Here is a 12,753-nt window from a genome sequence, read left to right on the forward strand (position 1 = left end):
GCATCTTCTATCTTCTTTATTTCTGACCCAAGGACCATTCTCCTCAGGATCCCGTCAATGAAGAATACTTGCTGGTCTAAGTCAAGGATCAAGGAAGCAAAGGCAAGAGAAGTCTACATATACATAGCACCTGAGTTTTAGTACACTTGGCCTGAGCTTCCTTGTTCTTGGGCCTACTGTCTGAGCTTTTAGACAAAACTTAATGGCTTTAAGCAAAAATGGGCTATGCTCTTGCTCTATTGTTGTAAAGATGTGAAAAAGAATAGCTGAGAAGAGGAACACTCTGGGAAATGCAGGAAGAAGGTAGACTCTTTGCAAACTTGACACTTACCTAGAATTGGTTTATGTGGATGCATGCCATAGATATTTCGGTGAGTGAAGTGTGTGTATGGCTGAAGGAGATGATGGAGCTAACCTGGAAATTTAGTAGGATTTGCATTTGTATTTGCACTGCGTTGAAGATTTAGAAGTATTGTCAAGAAAACAATCATTGGAGCTATTTTCTAGAAACAAAGGGAGACATAATGCTTCAACTAATATCCCAAGAAAGCTCTGGTCTTTTCTTTTTATGCACAAAGCTCAGATTTATTAATTTTGTTAACTTTCATATGTTTACACTAGAAACATGCATTTGTAAAGCACTGCCTCCTACGATTCCCTTTTAAGAAAGAAGCCAAGTATTTATGATGTTTATTTTACACCATAATGGCTTTAATTTATAAATTTTATTACTAAAGTCATAAGTTCTATTTTCCAAAGAAATATGAACTGATGATATTTGGCAAATTGTGTTTTCCAACCTCCCAATTTTATAACTTATGTTAAAGGTTGTTTGAATCAAGCTGGGATTGATTCTACGTGTCTTTAATCCTAGCACTGGGAAGGCAGAAGAAGACATATTATCTGTGAGTTCAAGGCCAGCACAGTCCACAGAATGAGCTTCAGGTCAGCCAGGGCTACATAGAAAGACTTTTGTCTCAAAAACAAAAAGCAAAACTAAAACAATACAACAACAACAACACCAAAAAGGTCACTTGAATGTCAGACGATCCTCTGTCCTGGCATAAATCATTGGGCTGGTAACATGGCCTTTTAAAAACATGAACCTATATGCATAAAACATTAATTCTAGAAAAATTAAGAAAAATAAACTCATTGATTGGATCTAATGCCTTGCAACCTCAGATAATAATCTTTGTGTCCCAAGATACAGTACGGAATAAATGAGATGTAACACAAGTGTATAAGAGCTTTGATTATTTCATAGGAGGCCTCTTTATTAATTAATGCATGTCAACAAAGCTGTAAATTAAGAAGTTACATGGTCAATGCCCTAGAGATCACAGATTATCAAGCCACTCAACCCATATTCACATGTGTGAACTGAGCAATACTTCTTCAATTGCTCCCAGCTGATGTCTGTGCAGTGATGCTTCCTACCCTGCAATCAATCAGCTCTCATTTCCCTCAGGAGCCCGTGGTGACACTGGGAAGGGCTCTAATGGTGTGTGTTAGATTAAAGAAGATGCATTCCTGCTCAATGTTCATCAAACTCATAGTGGCCACAGGAGAAACCTATCCTGCTCCGCTTAGTTCAGTACTTCGGTGGGTTTCTGTGTGTGTGTGTGTGTGTGTGTGTGTGTGTGTGTGTGTGTGTGCTCCACGTGATGTAGGACTTAATACTCTCCTAACACACATATTTTGATCCTGTATTTAAATACAAAAGAATAGGTAGAGCCAAGATTAAGTTCCAGGTAACTTAGTTTCCTGTTTTGCTTTGAGGTACTTAGCTCAGCTACCATTTCCTCTTACTCACAAGGACAGGCTGCTTAAGGTTTAGTCAGGATTGTAGACTAAGGAAAAGTAGGAACAAGCCTTTCTGTGGGAGGTGAAAGGAACCAAGACAGTGTTGAAAAGAATATAGGCTGGTATCTGGAAACAGAAGAATCATTGAAAAATAAACATTTTTTTCAAGTAACCTGTGTGTATGCTTCTTATGATGATCAAGATACAGGTACACTGGTATTTTAGCTTTGTTTCCCTCTGTGCTTTGTGGATGGTAATTACAATATAAAGAAATTTTGATTTTAATTTGAAACAAGCAAAAAGAAAGCTGCTTATTTGCCCTCTCATGTTCACGGATTCTCAAAATTTTATTCATGAGCTCCTTTAGGCCACTAAACGGTCTATGGTCCCAGGTAGGGGTCAACAGTGACCATCACAAAGTCAGTAATGGGAGGAAGAACATTTGCAGGGCCTCAGAAAGCTAAACAACAGAAACCATCCTGTGTTCCCTTAGAATTCCAATCCCAGCATGAAGAACTATGGCTAGCTCAGAGCAAACAGATGGCTGGACAGGAATCCTGCCGAGCAAGAACTGTGGGGTGCAGCCCATGGGCAGAAGTAAGCAGTTCATCCCCAACTCTCCATCCATGTTGGTACCAATTGGAGTACTTCCAAGAGAAAGTTTTATTCAGCAAGCGACTTGATTTTTACTGGTGAGCCAGGGGCCAGAGTGACAAATTCCACAGCCCAGGATGCAAACTCCTTATGACAAAGTTCCCTTCTACTTCTGCACAATATTTTATCCCAGGCATGGTGTTCGGCTTCTTGCAGTTAAGAATATGAAGGAAGCTAGATTTTATTGCTGCTATTTTAGAAGAGAAAAGTAGGATATCTAAACAGCTCCAGGATTTGAAAAGCATCCCTTGCAGTTATTGGTAGAAAGCTCTAGAATGCTGAACTAGGTAAAGAAGCAATGGCGAGAAGTCTGCACTGTTGCTGGGATGATCCAAAGATCTTTCTACATTATTTAATGGTCTTTATATTCCATGGAGACAATTCAACCATTCCATCATAGAATGTGTTTGTTTACCAGAACCCCTGGTTTTCATCCCCACACCCCTGATAAAAGCAAAACAAACCAATATAACAACAAAACCCACAAGACTGATGTCTTGGCTTCCCTTCCTTTTTCAGAGTATCTCTGTGTAATTAGACTTTCCTTTGGGCTGCCAGCTCACAAATAGTGACACGGAGACTCATTATTAATTGTGAAAACTTGGCCTTTAGCCTGGCCTAGCTCTATAACTTAAAATAACCTGCTTTTATTAATTTATGTTCTGCCATGTGGCTTTTACCTTTCTCCCATTCTGTCCATCTGACTTGTTGTGTCTCCTGGTGTCTCCACTTTTCCCCTTCCCAGTGTTCCTCTCTCTTCCTGGAAACCCCACCTTTCTCTCCTGCCATTCAGCCTCTTATTAAACGAATCACAACATTACATCTTCACAAACGTAAGCAAACATCTCACAGCATTGCTGATCTTCATTCTCTCCAAAACTACATGGGTCTTGCTTGGTCCTCTGCAAAATTCACACTCCTCTTTCAAGTCACCAGCAAATGCTATCAGCTCTCCCATCAGCGTACATGCAGAAACCCATCAGTTTCTCTCGATGTTGTTCCAAGCTGCCACTTAAATGCCTTCCATCCCACAACCAGCCATGCTTGTCTCAACAGCTTCCACGCCCCCTCCTCCCCACTTTCTCTTCTGCGGGTTTGCACCCCATGACCACCAATTAAAGTCCACCCGACTATTTGTGTCGCTGAGAACTTGATCTGAAGCAGCAACTGACAGAAAACTGACATGGAATTAGGGAGAGGAATGGAGGGGGGGAAGCACATGTACTCCATGTCTGTGACACAGTGAAATGTCAGGCGTGTTTTCAGTCCTTGTAAAGAAACATTACTTTTCTCTTTGGTTCACCTCTTGCTCTCTGCATTTCCCGCTGCCCAAGCTCCAGAAACCCCTCCCAGCTCCCGTGTCCCAGGAGCCTCTCTCTCTCATTCTGGATCTTCATAAGGAACACACGTTATTTTCTTCTGCAACTCTAGTCCATTACAAACCCACTCATTCACAGTGCTCAGCTTTCTCTGTGCCTCAAAGTCACAAGGGTCTAGGATATTGACTACAATGGTCCTTTGTCCTGGTTGCTCTCTATGAGTGAGCACTCTGAGCATGTCTCAGATTGCCCTTTCAGAAAGACACCATCCTCTGGCCCTACAGGGACCAATACTTCTTGAACTGAATATCAGTATTTTTTTCCCAGATGTTATTTGTCCCAGACTTTTGTAAAGGAATATAGAAATGGGAAGTGGAAAATCATTGGCTTTCTGACGTGTTGCATGTCCTGAGCACATCTTTATCTCTATGTTCTTTTGTCCTTTCCCTTCCTCTCCAGTACAATTATTTCCCATTAGTCTCCTGCATGGTGCCTCCTCAGCATGTCCCAAGGTTCCAGCTTTCACCTACCATTAAGTCAACTCATATATATGCCCATGTTCCTCTTTGACTTGACCATGAATCCCAAGTATGTGTCTTACACTTAGACATTCTGTCTGATCTCCAGGTTTCACTTTTCAGTCATTTGGTTGACATTGGTGTGTGACACTGATCCTAGGAAATTTATTACAAGTTTAATTGATCACAAATCTGCTAGCTCTGATTCACAACCCAGATAAGACACATCTCTGCCACATCATTCTCTGCAGTGACTCTGGCACTGCCCTACCCTAGGACCCTCTTGTCAATGTGTCATCACTTATCCTGGGTATCAATATGGGATGCCCTGATGTAGTGGCATTTCAATTGTATATTAATAAAGACTGCCTGAAGATCTGAGAGTAAAACAGTCCCACTGGTCAGACTAGGTTATGGTAACACACACCTTTAATCCCAGTAGTCATAATGACAGGCACCTTTAATCCCAGTAGCCACACTCGTTACTGTAGAAATTGGGTGATGCATGCCTTTAATCTCAGCCCTGGAGAGGAATGTTAAGACTGGGTGGGTGAGGACAACTCTCAGACACAGTCTCATTCTGAGATTTCAGAAGGCAGGATCACCATTTCAGACTGGAGGTCGAGGTAAGAACCAGTGGCTGGTTGTTTTGCTTTTCAAATTGAGCTCCAATTTCTGACTCTGAGTTTTTATTACTCGTACATCACCTTGAAACATTTTACTATTTCTGACTGATTTTAGATAAGGCTAGATTCTTCCTTCTCACCCCATAGCATGTAGGATGGGTGCTCACATTTTGTGTACTGAGATTACACATTTGTATCTATATTTATTGAAGCTATATCAGTAATTTAATCTATTATATTTATATGATAACTTATTTTACAAAAGTTTATTTTATTAAAACTTGATAGTAAAACCTCAAAACCTGTCTCTCTGGAAGTGATGGGTTGTGGCGCCTTTTCAGTGCTGAAACAAAGGTGTCTGGCAGTGCTGTAACTCCTTCCTGCACGTGAGAATTTCATATAATTAATATTTATATCTCACAATTTTTAGTTGAATTGTGTTGGGAGCACAGTGTGAAGGTGCTTGTGCCCACAGATCTTCAGAGAAACCAGGAAGGTTAAGCTCCCAAGATTTCTTCCCAATAGGAAAGATGTAAAACCTATTTTTCCATGCAGAAATCTGGGAGTTAGAAATGAGTAATAGCCTGATGATCTTCATTATCTGTTGGGCCACGTCATAGCAAGTGCCTTCAACCTGGACCAGGTGTGTCTAGTAATCTAAATGACCCTTACATTATCTGTATAATCAGAGGCTCCCCCAAGATCCCACAACGAGGAACAGATGTGGCCAATTGACCAAATGACCTCTATGCTGTCGGTATGACCAAAATCAGGCCAGATTTCTTTAGGCCCTTAAGATAGTACATGTAGCCAATATCTGGAACCCATCTTCTTGGAAGGCATGACATATACCCTGAGTCGTTTTGATGTAATTATGCTTTCTTGTGCGCCAGGGATTGTATTGCAACAGTAAACATTTTTTTTTCCAAATATACTGTGTTTAAATTTTTTGGGACTCAACCTTCTGGGATCAGACTCCCCAAAGTCTTATTCCTGGTTGAGGAAGTCAATCTGGATTTTCCTTCTTTCACCTTCCCACAGTTCTCTTTCCTGCCTGTCTGACACATGCAAAGACTCTCTCAAAATTGATTAAGCTAAGTTCTAAGATTTTTTTTCCCACAGGCACTTGAAACATCTTGAGAGATGCATGACATGTGGCATCTCTGAAGACTCCTGTTATTAATGTGAGGGTCTGAAGAAGGGTGTCTCCTAGGTAGCAACTTGGTGTAGTAAGCATGTTCAGAGTTGCCCATTATTTGAGAAAACTCAGGGATTCTCAGACACAGTCAATGTTTAATATGCAAACTCTCTCATCTAATTAGGATGACAGTTTGGTGATTCTAAATGGGACATATTTTCTATGGTTCAGAGTGTTCTTATCTTACACTCTCTACTCATCAGAGACTGTGATGCTCGTTGAGTGCCACGGGAAGCTGCAGAGGTCTGGGAATCCTCTTAGGAGTATCATTCACCCTAAGGACAGCTACATTGCTAGGGATTGGCTGTCCTACAGACCCAGCTCTCTCTCTCTCTCTCTCTCTCTCTCTCTCTCTCTCTCTCTCTCTCTNTTTGCATAACTGATATTACCAGACACTAAGAAGTTTGCATAGTCTAGTCACTGACCACAGGACAACCCCATGAGCTGGTTCCATTGCTTTCAGTTTTCCAGGGGCCCAGAGAAGACACAGCCTATGTAAAATGCCAGCACCAAAACTGGAGTTCAGGCATTCAGACTGCACCTTGAGTTTGACCCTTCGTGGTAAGTGTTCTCCATTGTGAGAGCTAGTGCGAAAGAAATAAGCCAATGGCATCTAATTTTCTCTGAGTCTAGCCTGGAAGAGATGAGTGCTTACAGCGGTGCCGCTTTGATGTTCTAACACGTGAATCATGACGTAGCTGGATGTCTTTGGCATTCTATAGTGACCCAAGCCTTTAATCTCCAGCTTGGGATTTCTCTTTCTATTACTTCCTTCTAGCATCTAGACCCGGACCTTCTGCAGTCTTCTGAACCTTAACCACACCAACTTTATCTGTCAGTTTCCAGCTCTGTATCAATATACCTGAGACTACATAGTTAGAAAGGAAAAGGTTTACTGGGCTTATGTTTCTCATAGTTCTCTGAATTCCTGCAGGAGATGAGTTTTCCTAATGGGATTGTGGCTGTGTAACGATGTGTCCTACAAACAGAAGGGGACCGGCTGAGTGCAGAAGGGGCACGCGTGTAACCAGAAGAGTCCAGGCTTGCTCTCTTTCTGCAACCCGTTCTCCCAGGACTTAAAGAAAAAAAAAAAACCATTAATCTATCTTAAGGATCCAATCACTTCTTATTAATGTCTGCTCAACCGTTTTTTTAATATTGGTACATTAGGGAAAGCTTCTAACATATGGACCTTAGAAAAACAAGCTATATCAAAATCCCAGCCATATCCTCTGATCTTACCTAGTGGTCACAAATGTTTTGCTTGTCCCCTTTTCCTGCTAGATTTTGTATTTCTCTCTCCATGATGCCTAGCACAATATAGAATGCCACAGTCATATCTTTATGCTGACTGAAGGGCCGATGGGGCGTCTCAGTAGACTAATCTCTGTACTGTAGAAGGAACACCTCACCGAAGTCAGGGAGCACCTGACTTCATCTGTTGACTTTGTCTCAGAGTAGCACCTGTATTCTGCAAGCTTTTGGAGGGTCACTGGGGATATTGGAATTATTATTTTTACCATCATTATACAAGAGCCTGAAAGGATCCTTTCTGCTGTGGAAATCATGGAAATCGTTTGCTTACAGCCATCCCTTCCTAGGCAGATTGGCCCCAACTAAAACTTGTGGTGTCTTTATTACCCCACCCGCAGAGGCGCAAAGGATTCTCTTTTCATGCTCTGGCTTTCAAACAAGAGAAAGTTAATTTGTGCCAAATACCTTTTCACAACCAATAACACTTGTGGGGCTGAGGAAGGCAGATAAGTCTTGCTTACTTACACAGAGGCCCATTAACAAGGACTGCAGAATTGTGTTGTAATTATTTGTACCCCAGAGCCTAACTCATCCTGTACTATCTGCCTTTTGCACACCAGGGATGGATTGTCACACCTGAGACAAAGGAAGGGGCAGAGCATTCGCAGAAATTAGGCTCTTCTTAATGCCCTATTATGACTGTCTCTGGTTTCCAGATGCATCTCCCACCCCCGAAACAAACATTAGGAAGATTAATTGGATGTTGGACGTTAGCCGAGAAGAGGGAGAGCAGCTGATATAAATTTATTGCAGCTTTTTGCCTCCTAGCAGAAAAGGTAAGGCAGGAAGGACCCCCCTCCCTTCTTTTTTTTTTTTTTTTTTTTTTGCTGAAGATTGGTGTTCAGCAGTAGCTGGGGGATCTTCACCCTATGGGATGCTATTTTCCATCCATAGCATTATTATGGGGATTAAACAGTGTAGCCTTTGAGAATGGACTGAGATTTTCAAAGGGCGTTGCTGTTATTTTTAGAAATGATTCTTTATAAATACAGGGTCACTGGCCTGTGACTAATTTGTGTTCCTTTCTGGATATGAACAATGTATCTCCACATCTCAGATGAGTCCCTGAGGATTTAACCTAAGAAAATATGTGCTATTTACCCTAGTTCTCTGATCTGCCCACTGGATAGACTTTAAACAGAACTTTTAGCAGTGATAGCACACTTTTAATCCCAGCACTTGGGAGGCAGAGGCAGACAGATCTCTATATTCAAGGCCACAAATGATGGTCTACCGAGTGAGTTTTAAGATAGCCAGGGCTACACAGAGAAATCCTGTCTTAAAAAACCAAACAAGCCAGCCAACCAACCAACCAACCAACCAAAGTAAGCATAGAACTTTTAGCTATTAAAAGTAAGATTCAGTTCTCAATCTTTAGGGGCAGGATATAATAAATTTCCAAATTAACACATTTCCTTAGTGAAAAAATGCTGTTACTAACAGACTGGGGAAGTGGGCATAAACTGGAGCATTTATTTGTTGCCTCATCAAAATGTAAACCTGCCATTCTCAGAGAAAAAGAAGAATGGCTGTGGTCTGTAGTTCATTAAAGTAGCATCCAACGAGCCTGGTAAAAGTACCTAATCCTTCACTCTAGTGGCTGTCTCCTCTTGTCCCATGCCATGTGTTTTCTAACAGAGACCCTTGGGGCAGGCAAGAACGATTTTTGAGTAGGTTCTCTGGGGCAGAGCACAGGACAGCTCATGGGTTTTGACAGACACACCATACGTAGATGACTGACATTCTGTGGTTTTCCTCACTTTGATGCCCTCGAACACATCTGGGAGCATTCAGATTCTTTCATTGGTAGTACTGTAATTGAAATTTTGTTTTCTTATGTGACACACATTTTACCGCATCTCTGTATTTTGTGGCAGTCTAGATTTCACGCAAATGATCAGAGAAGACTCACCCTCTCTCTCCCAATCAGCACATACTGTTTCCCAAAGATCCAACCGGGTACTTTTTGCAATCAAAAAGACATCCATCCCTTTCCCATCTTTACATGTGTTCTTTCCCTTTTTACTCTCTTTTGTTCGTGTATTAGTTGATTATCTTGTTGCTGAGACGAAACGTCTGTCAAAATCAGTTTAAAGAAGGAAGAGTTTATTTTGGCTTACAGTTTGACTGTACACATTCCATTATGGCTGGAAAGTCCAGGAGCTTGAGGCAGTGCCCATAGTCAGGAGAGAGTGTGAGAGGTCCTGGTGGGACTCTGTGAACAGCTGGGCTAAAGGCTATCCTTGTGCTATTTTGGTAAAGTATCTGACTGTTTTCTATTTGTTTAGTCCTTTTTATTCACTCTTTTATTCAATACCTTGGGATGCATGGTAGTTTGAATGAGAAATTTACAATGTAGGCTCATGTACTTGAACGTTTGATACCCTGTTGGCTGTGCTGCTTAGGGAGGTTATGGAGGTGGAATCTTGCTAATGAATTGCATCAGTAGGGGTGAACACTGAGATAGTATAACTCCACTCTCCTTCCTGCTTGTTCTTTATGCTTCTATGTGTGTGACTGAAATGTGTTGGGCCAATTTCCTACTCTGGCCACCTGTAGCCAGGTCTTTCCATTTTTGACCCCTGTGCCCCTGGAATCATAAGCTAAAATAAACTTTATTCCTTAGATTGTTTTTTGACCTTTTTTAAAATTATAGAAACATGTCTTTTTTTTTTTTTTTTTTTGTCAGTTTGACACAAGCTAGTTGTTAGGGAAGAACCACAAGCTGGAAGAAAATGCCTCCATCGTGTTGCTGATTAATGATTGATGTGGGAGTTCTCACCAATGGGTGGTTCTGAGTTGTGTAAGACAGTAGGGTGAGCAGGCTATGTGAAGCAAGCCTGTAATCAGTGTTGCTTTATGACCTCTGCTTCAGTTTCTGCTCTTAGGTATCTGTCTTAAGTTCTCAGTGACTGAATATGACCCAAGAGTTATACACAGTAGTAAATATTTTATGTCTCCCCCAGATGCTTTTGGTCCTAGTGTTTTATACCAGCAATAGAAACCCTAAGAAAGACAACAGAAAAGTAACTGATACAAGTTGATAACGCCTACATTCAGAACGGGTCTTCTTTCCTCATGCTCTCTCTTCGAAAACACCTCTACAGTGTTTTCTAGGGCATTTAAAGTCTAGTCAAGCGCTGGAAAATGGCTCAGGGGGTAAAGGTACTTGACATTTGGCACTCAAACGGTGGAAAGGGAGATCTACTCCTGAAAACTGTTCTTTCATCTCAACACATGTGTGATCATACGTGAACTCATGTAAACACACACACAACCACATACATATACACCTAAAATAGATAAAATGAAAAATGAATCCAACCAATCTGATTATTAAGGGAAACTATCAGCTGATGAATCACACTGAAGCACTGTGGAGATGGGAGAGGCTGGCAGCAGAGTCTGATGGGGGCTGTGAAGTTCTATTTCTTTTCCTCAGTCAGTGAACCAGTTTTCAGAAGACATGGGTCTGCAGAGGGAGCCTTTACCTACTTTAATTTCAGCCTTCTTCCTTTTTCCTTTCACATGTATCTAGTACAGCAAGCATTATTTAAGCAGTATTATGTGGAAACCTCCTTTTTGTCATGTATTTTTCCTTTCTTAGTTTATACTTCCAGTACCTTGCACAAAGTTCTAGGCAATCAAGCCTGTTTGTTGGCAGTGGGATAAGTTTGTGTCATATAGCTTCTTTCCATTGTCCTTACAGAGCTCTGAAGATAGACATTGGTGCTGCACAGACTGGAGTCCACCAGTCATGAAGTGCACAGACTTCACAGGGCACTCACTCCTCTTAGGGCTGCTCCCGAGGACAGCAGGAGCAGTTTAGGATAAGCTGATGAGAGTCACTCAGAACAGCAGGATCCTATCATCATAGCCAATGCCTCAGGTGGACAATTGGTATCATAACTGGCTCATATACTCACATGGTTAAGGTTCTTAAGTGTAGATGGACTAATATATTGAAACATGACTCAGGGCTTCCAAAACTGTCATGACATGACTTCCCAAAAGCACTGTTAAACTATCAAAAATACCAGAGATAGTGACTTAAGTATACAATTCAAGGCCAAAGAAAATTGAAAAGAGGAAGAAACTGCCTAAATCCATCTCACTGCCTGAAGAACAAAAGAAATAAAACAATTAAAAAATGAAAGACCCCAGCTTTTTTAAGTTGTGGACAGATGAAAAGAACAAGAGTGAGCTAAGGATTCCTTCATGTCCTTTCGTGTCCATGGCTGGACACCCAAATATAAAGATGGGAGCAAAACCAAATGCCAATGAAGTAAACGTAGTCCAACTGTGAAAGGCAGAGACTTCTGGGGAGCAAGGAAACAAGGAAAGGGCACAAGATGCAGGACACTGATGACACCAGATTGAGAACGTTTACCTAAAGCACTGTAGTCTGGGCTGAAGGGAGGTGTGCATCTTTTGCTGGAGAACAAACGGTGTGAAATCCGTGGTAAAATATTTAAGTGTGGTTTGTTTTAATACAGAAACGGAAAACAACAAACAGCAAACGATCTGGACCCAGAAATAGCAACGGCAACAGAAAATTGGCATGTGCTGAGTCCAAAGAAGACAGATTACAAACATTCCAGAAAAAGAAATGCAGCTACCCAGAAAGACACGGCACATGTTGCCTAATACTGATTTCAAAACTTAGGAACTAGAATAGGAAAACATCGAGTCAATACTTTCAGAAGAAATGAAGATAAAGACTTCATAAAGATCTTTAGCTGAGATGAGATATCTTTTACATGAGTGTCCTTCATCTTTCCAATGAATTAAAAGACTGGTTTAAGAATGAAGCCTTGGCCTTTTCCGAGTCGCCGCCACGATGGCCGAAGTAGAGCAGAAGAAGAAGCGGACCTTCCGCAAGTTCACCTACCGCAGCGTGGACCTGGACCAGCTGTTGGACATGTCCTATGAGCAGCTGATGCAGCTCTACAGCGCCAGGCAGAGGCGACGCCTCAACCGCGGCCTGCGGCGGAAGCAGCACTCGCTGCTCAAGTGCCTGAGAAAGGCCAAGAAGGAGGCGCCGCTTGTGGAGAAGCCCGAGGTGGTGAAGACCCACCTGCGGGACATGATCATCCTGCCCGAGATGGTGGGGAGCATGGTGGGCGTGTACAACGGCAAGACCTTCAACCAGGTGGAGATCAAGCCGGAGATGATTGGCCACTACCTAGGCGAGTTCTCCATCACCTACAAGCCTGTGAAGCACGGCCGGCCTGGCATCGGTGCCACCCACTCCTCACGCTTCATCCCCCTCAAGTAGCTGTGGCCAATAAAAACTCATCTTCAAAAAAAAAAAAAAA

At 41.9% G+C, this 12,753-nt stretch overlaps 1 protein-coding gene across 1 annotated transcript; it reads left to right on the forward strand.

The window, feature by feature from the left end:
- Positions 1 to 12,254: 12,254 nt before the first annotated feature.
- On the forward strand, positions 12,255 to 12,747 carry LOC126494202 (40S ribosomal protein S15-like). Its single transcript, XM_050131459.1, has one exon. The coding sequence runs from the start codon at positions 12,276 to 12,278 to the stop codon at positions 12,711 to 12,713; it is 438 nt and encodes a 145-aa protein (XP_049987416.1). The 5' UTR covers positions 12,255 to 12,275; the 3' UTR covers positions 12,714 to 12,747.
- The last annotated feature ends 6 nt before the right edge of the window (positions 12,748 to 12,753 follow it).

This window comes from Alexandromys fortis, unplaced genomic scaffold, assembly GCF_014885135.2.
Source record: "Alexandromys fortis isolate MF-2015 unplaced genomic scaffold, M_Fortis_MF-2015_v1.1 scaffold_383, whole genome shotgun sequence".
NCBI classification, from domain to species: Eukaryota; Metazoa; Chordata; class Mammalia; order Rodentia; family Cricetidae; genus Alexandromys; species Alexandromys fortis.

Coding starts and splice junctions, on each gene's coding strand:
- LOC126494202 (XM_050131459.1), top strand. CDS start 12,276: ATGGCCGAAGTAGAGCAGAAGAAGAAGCGGACCTTCCGCAAGTTCACC.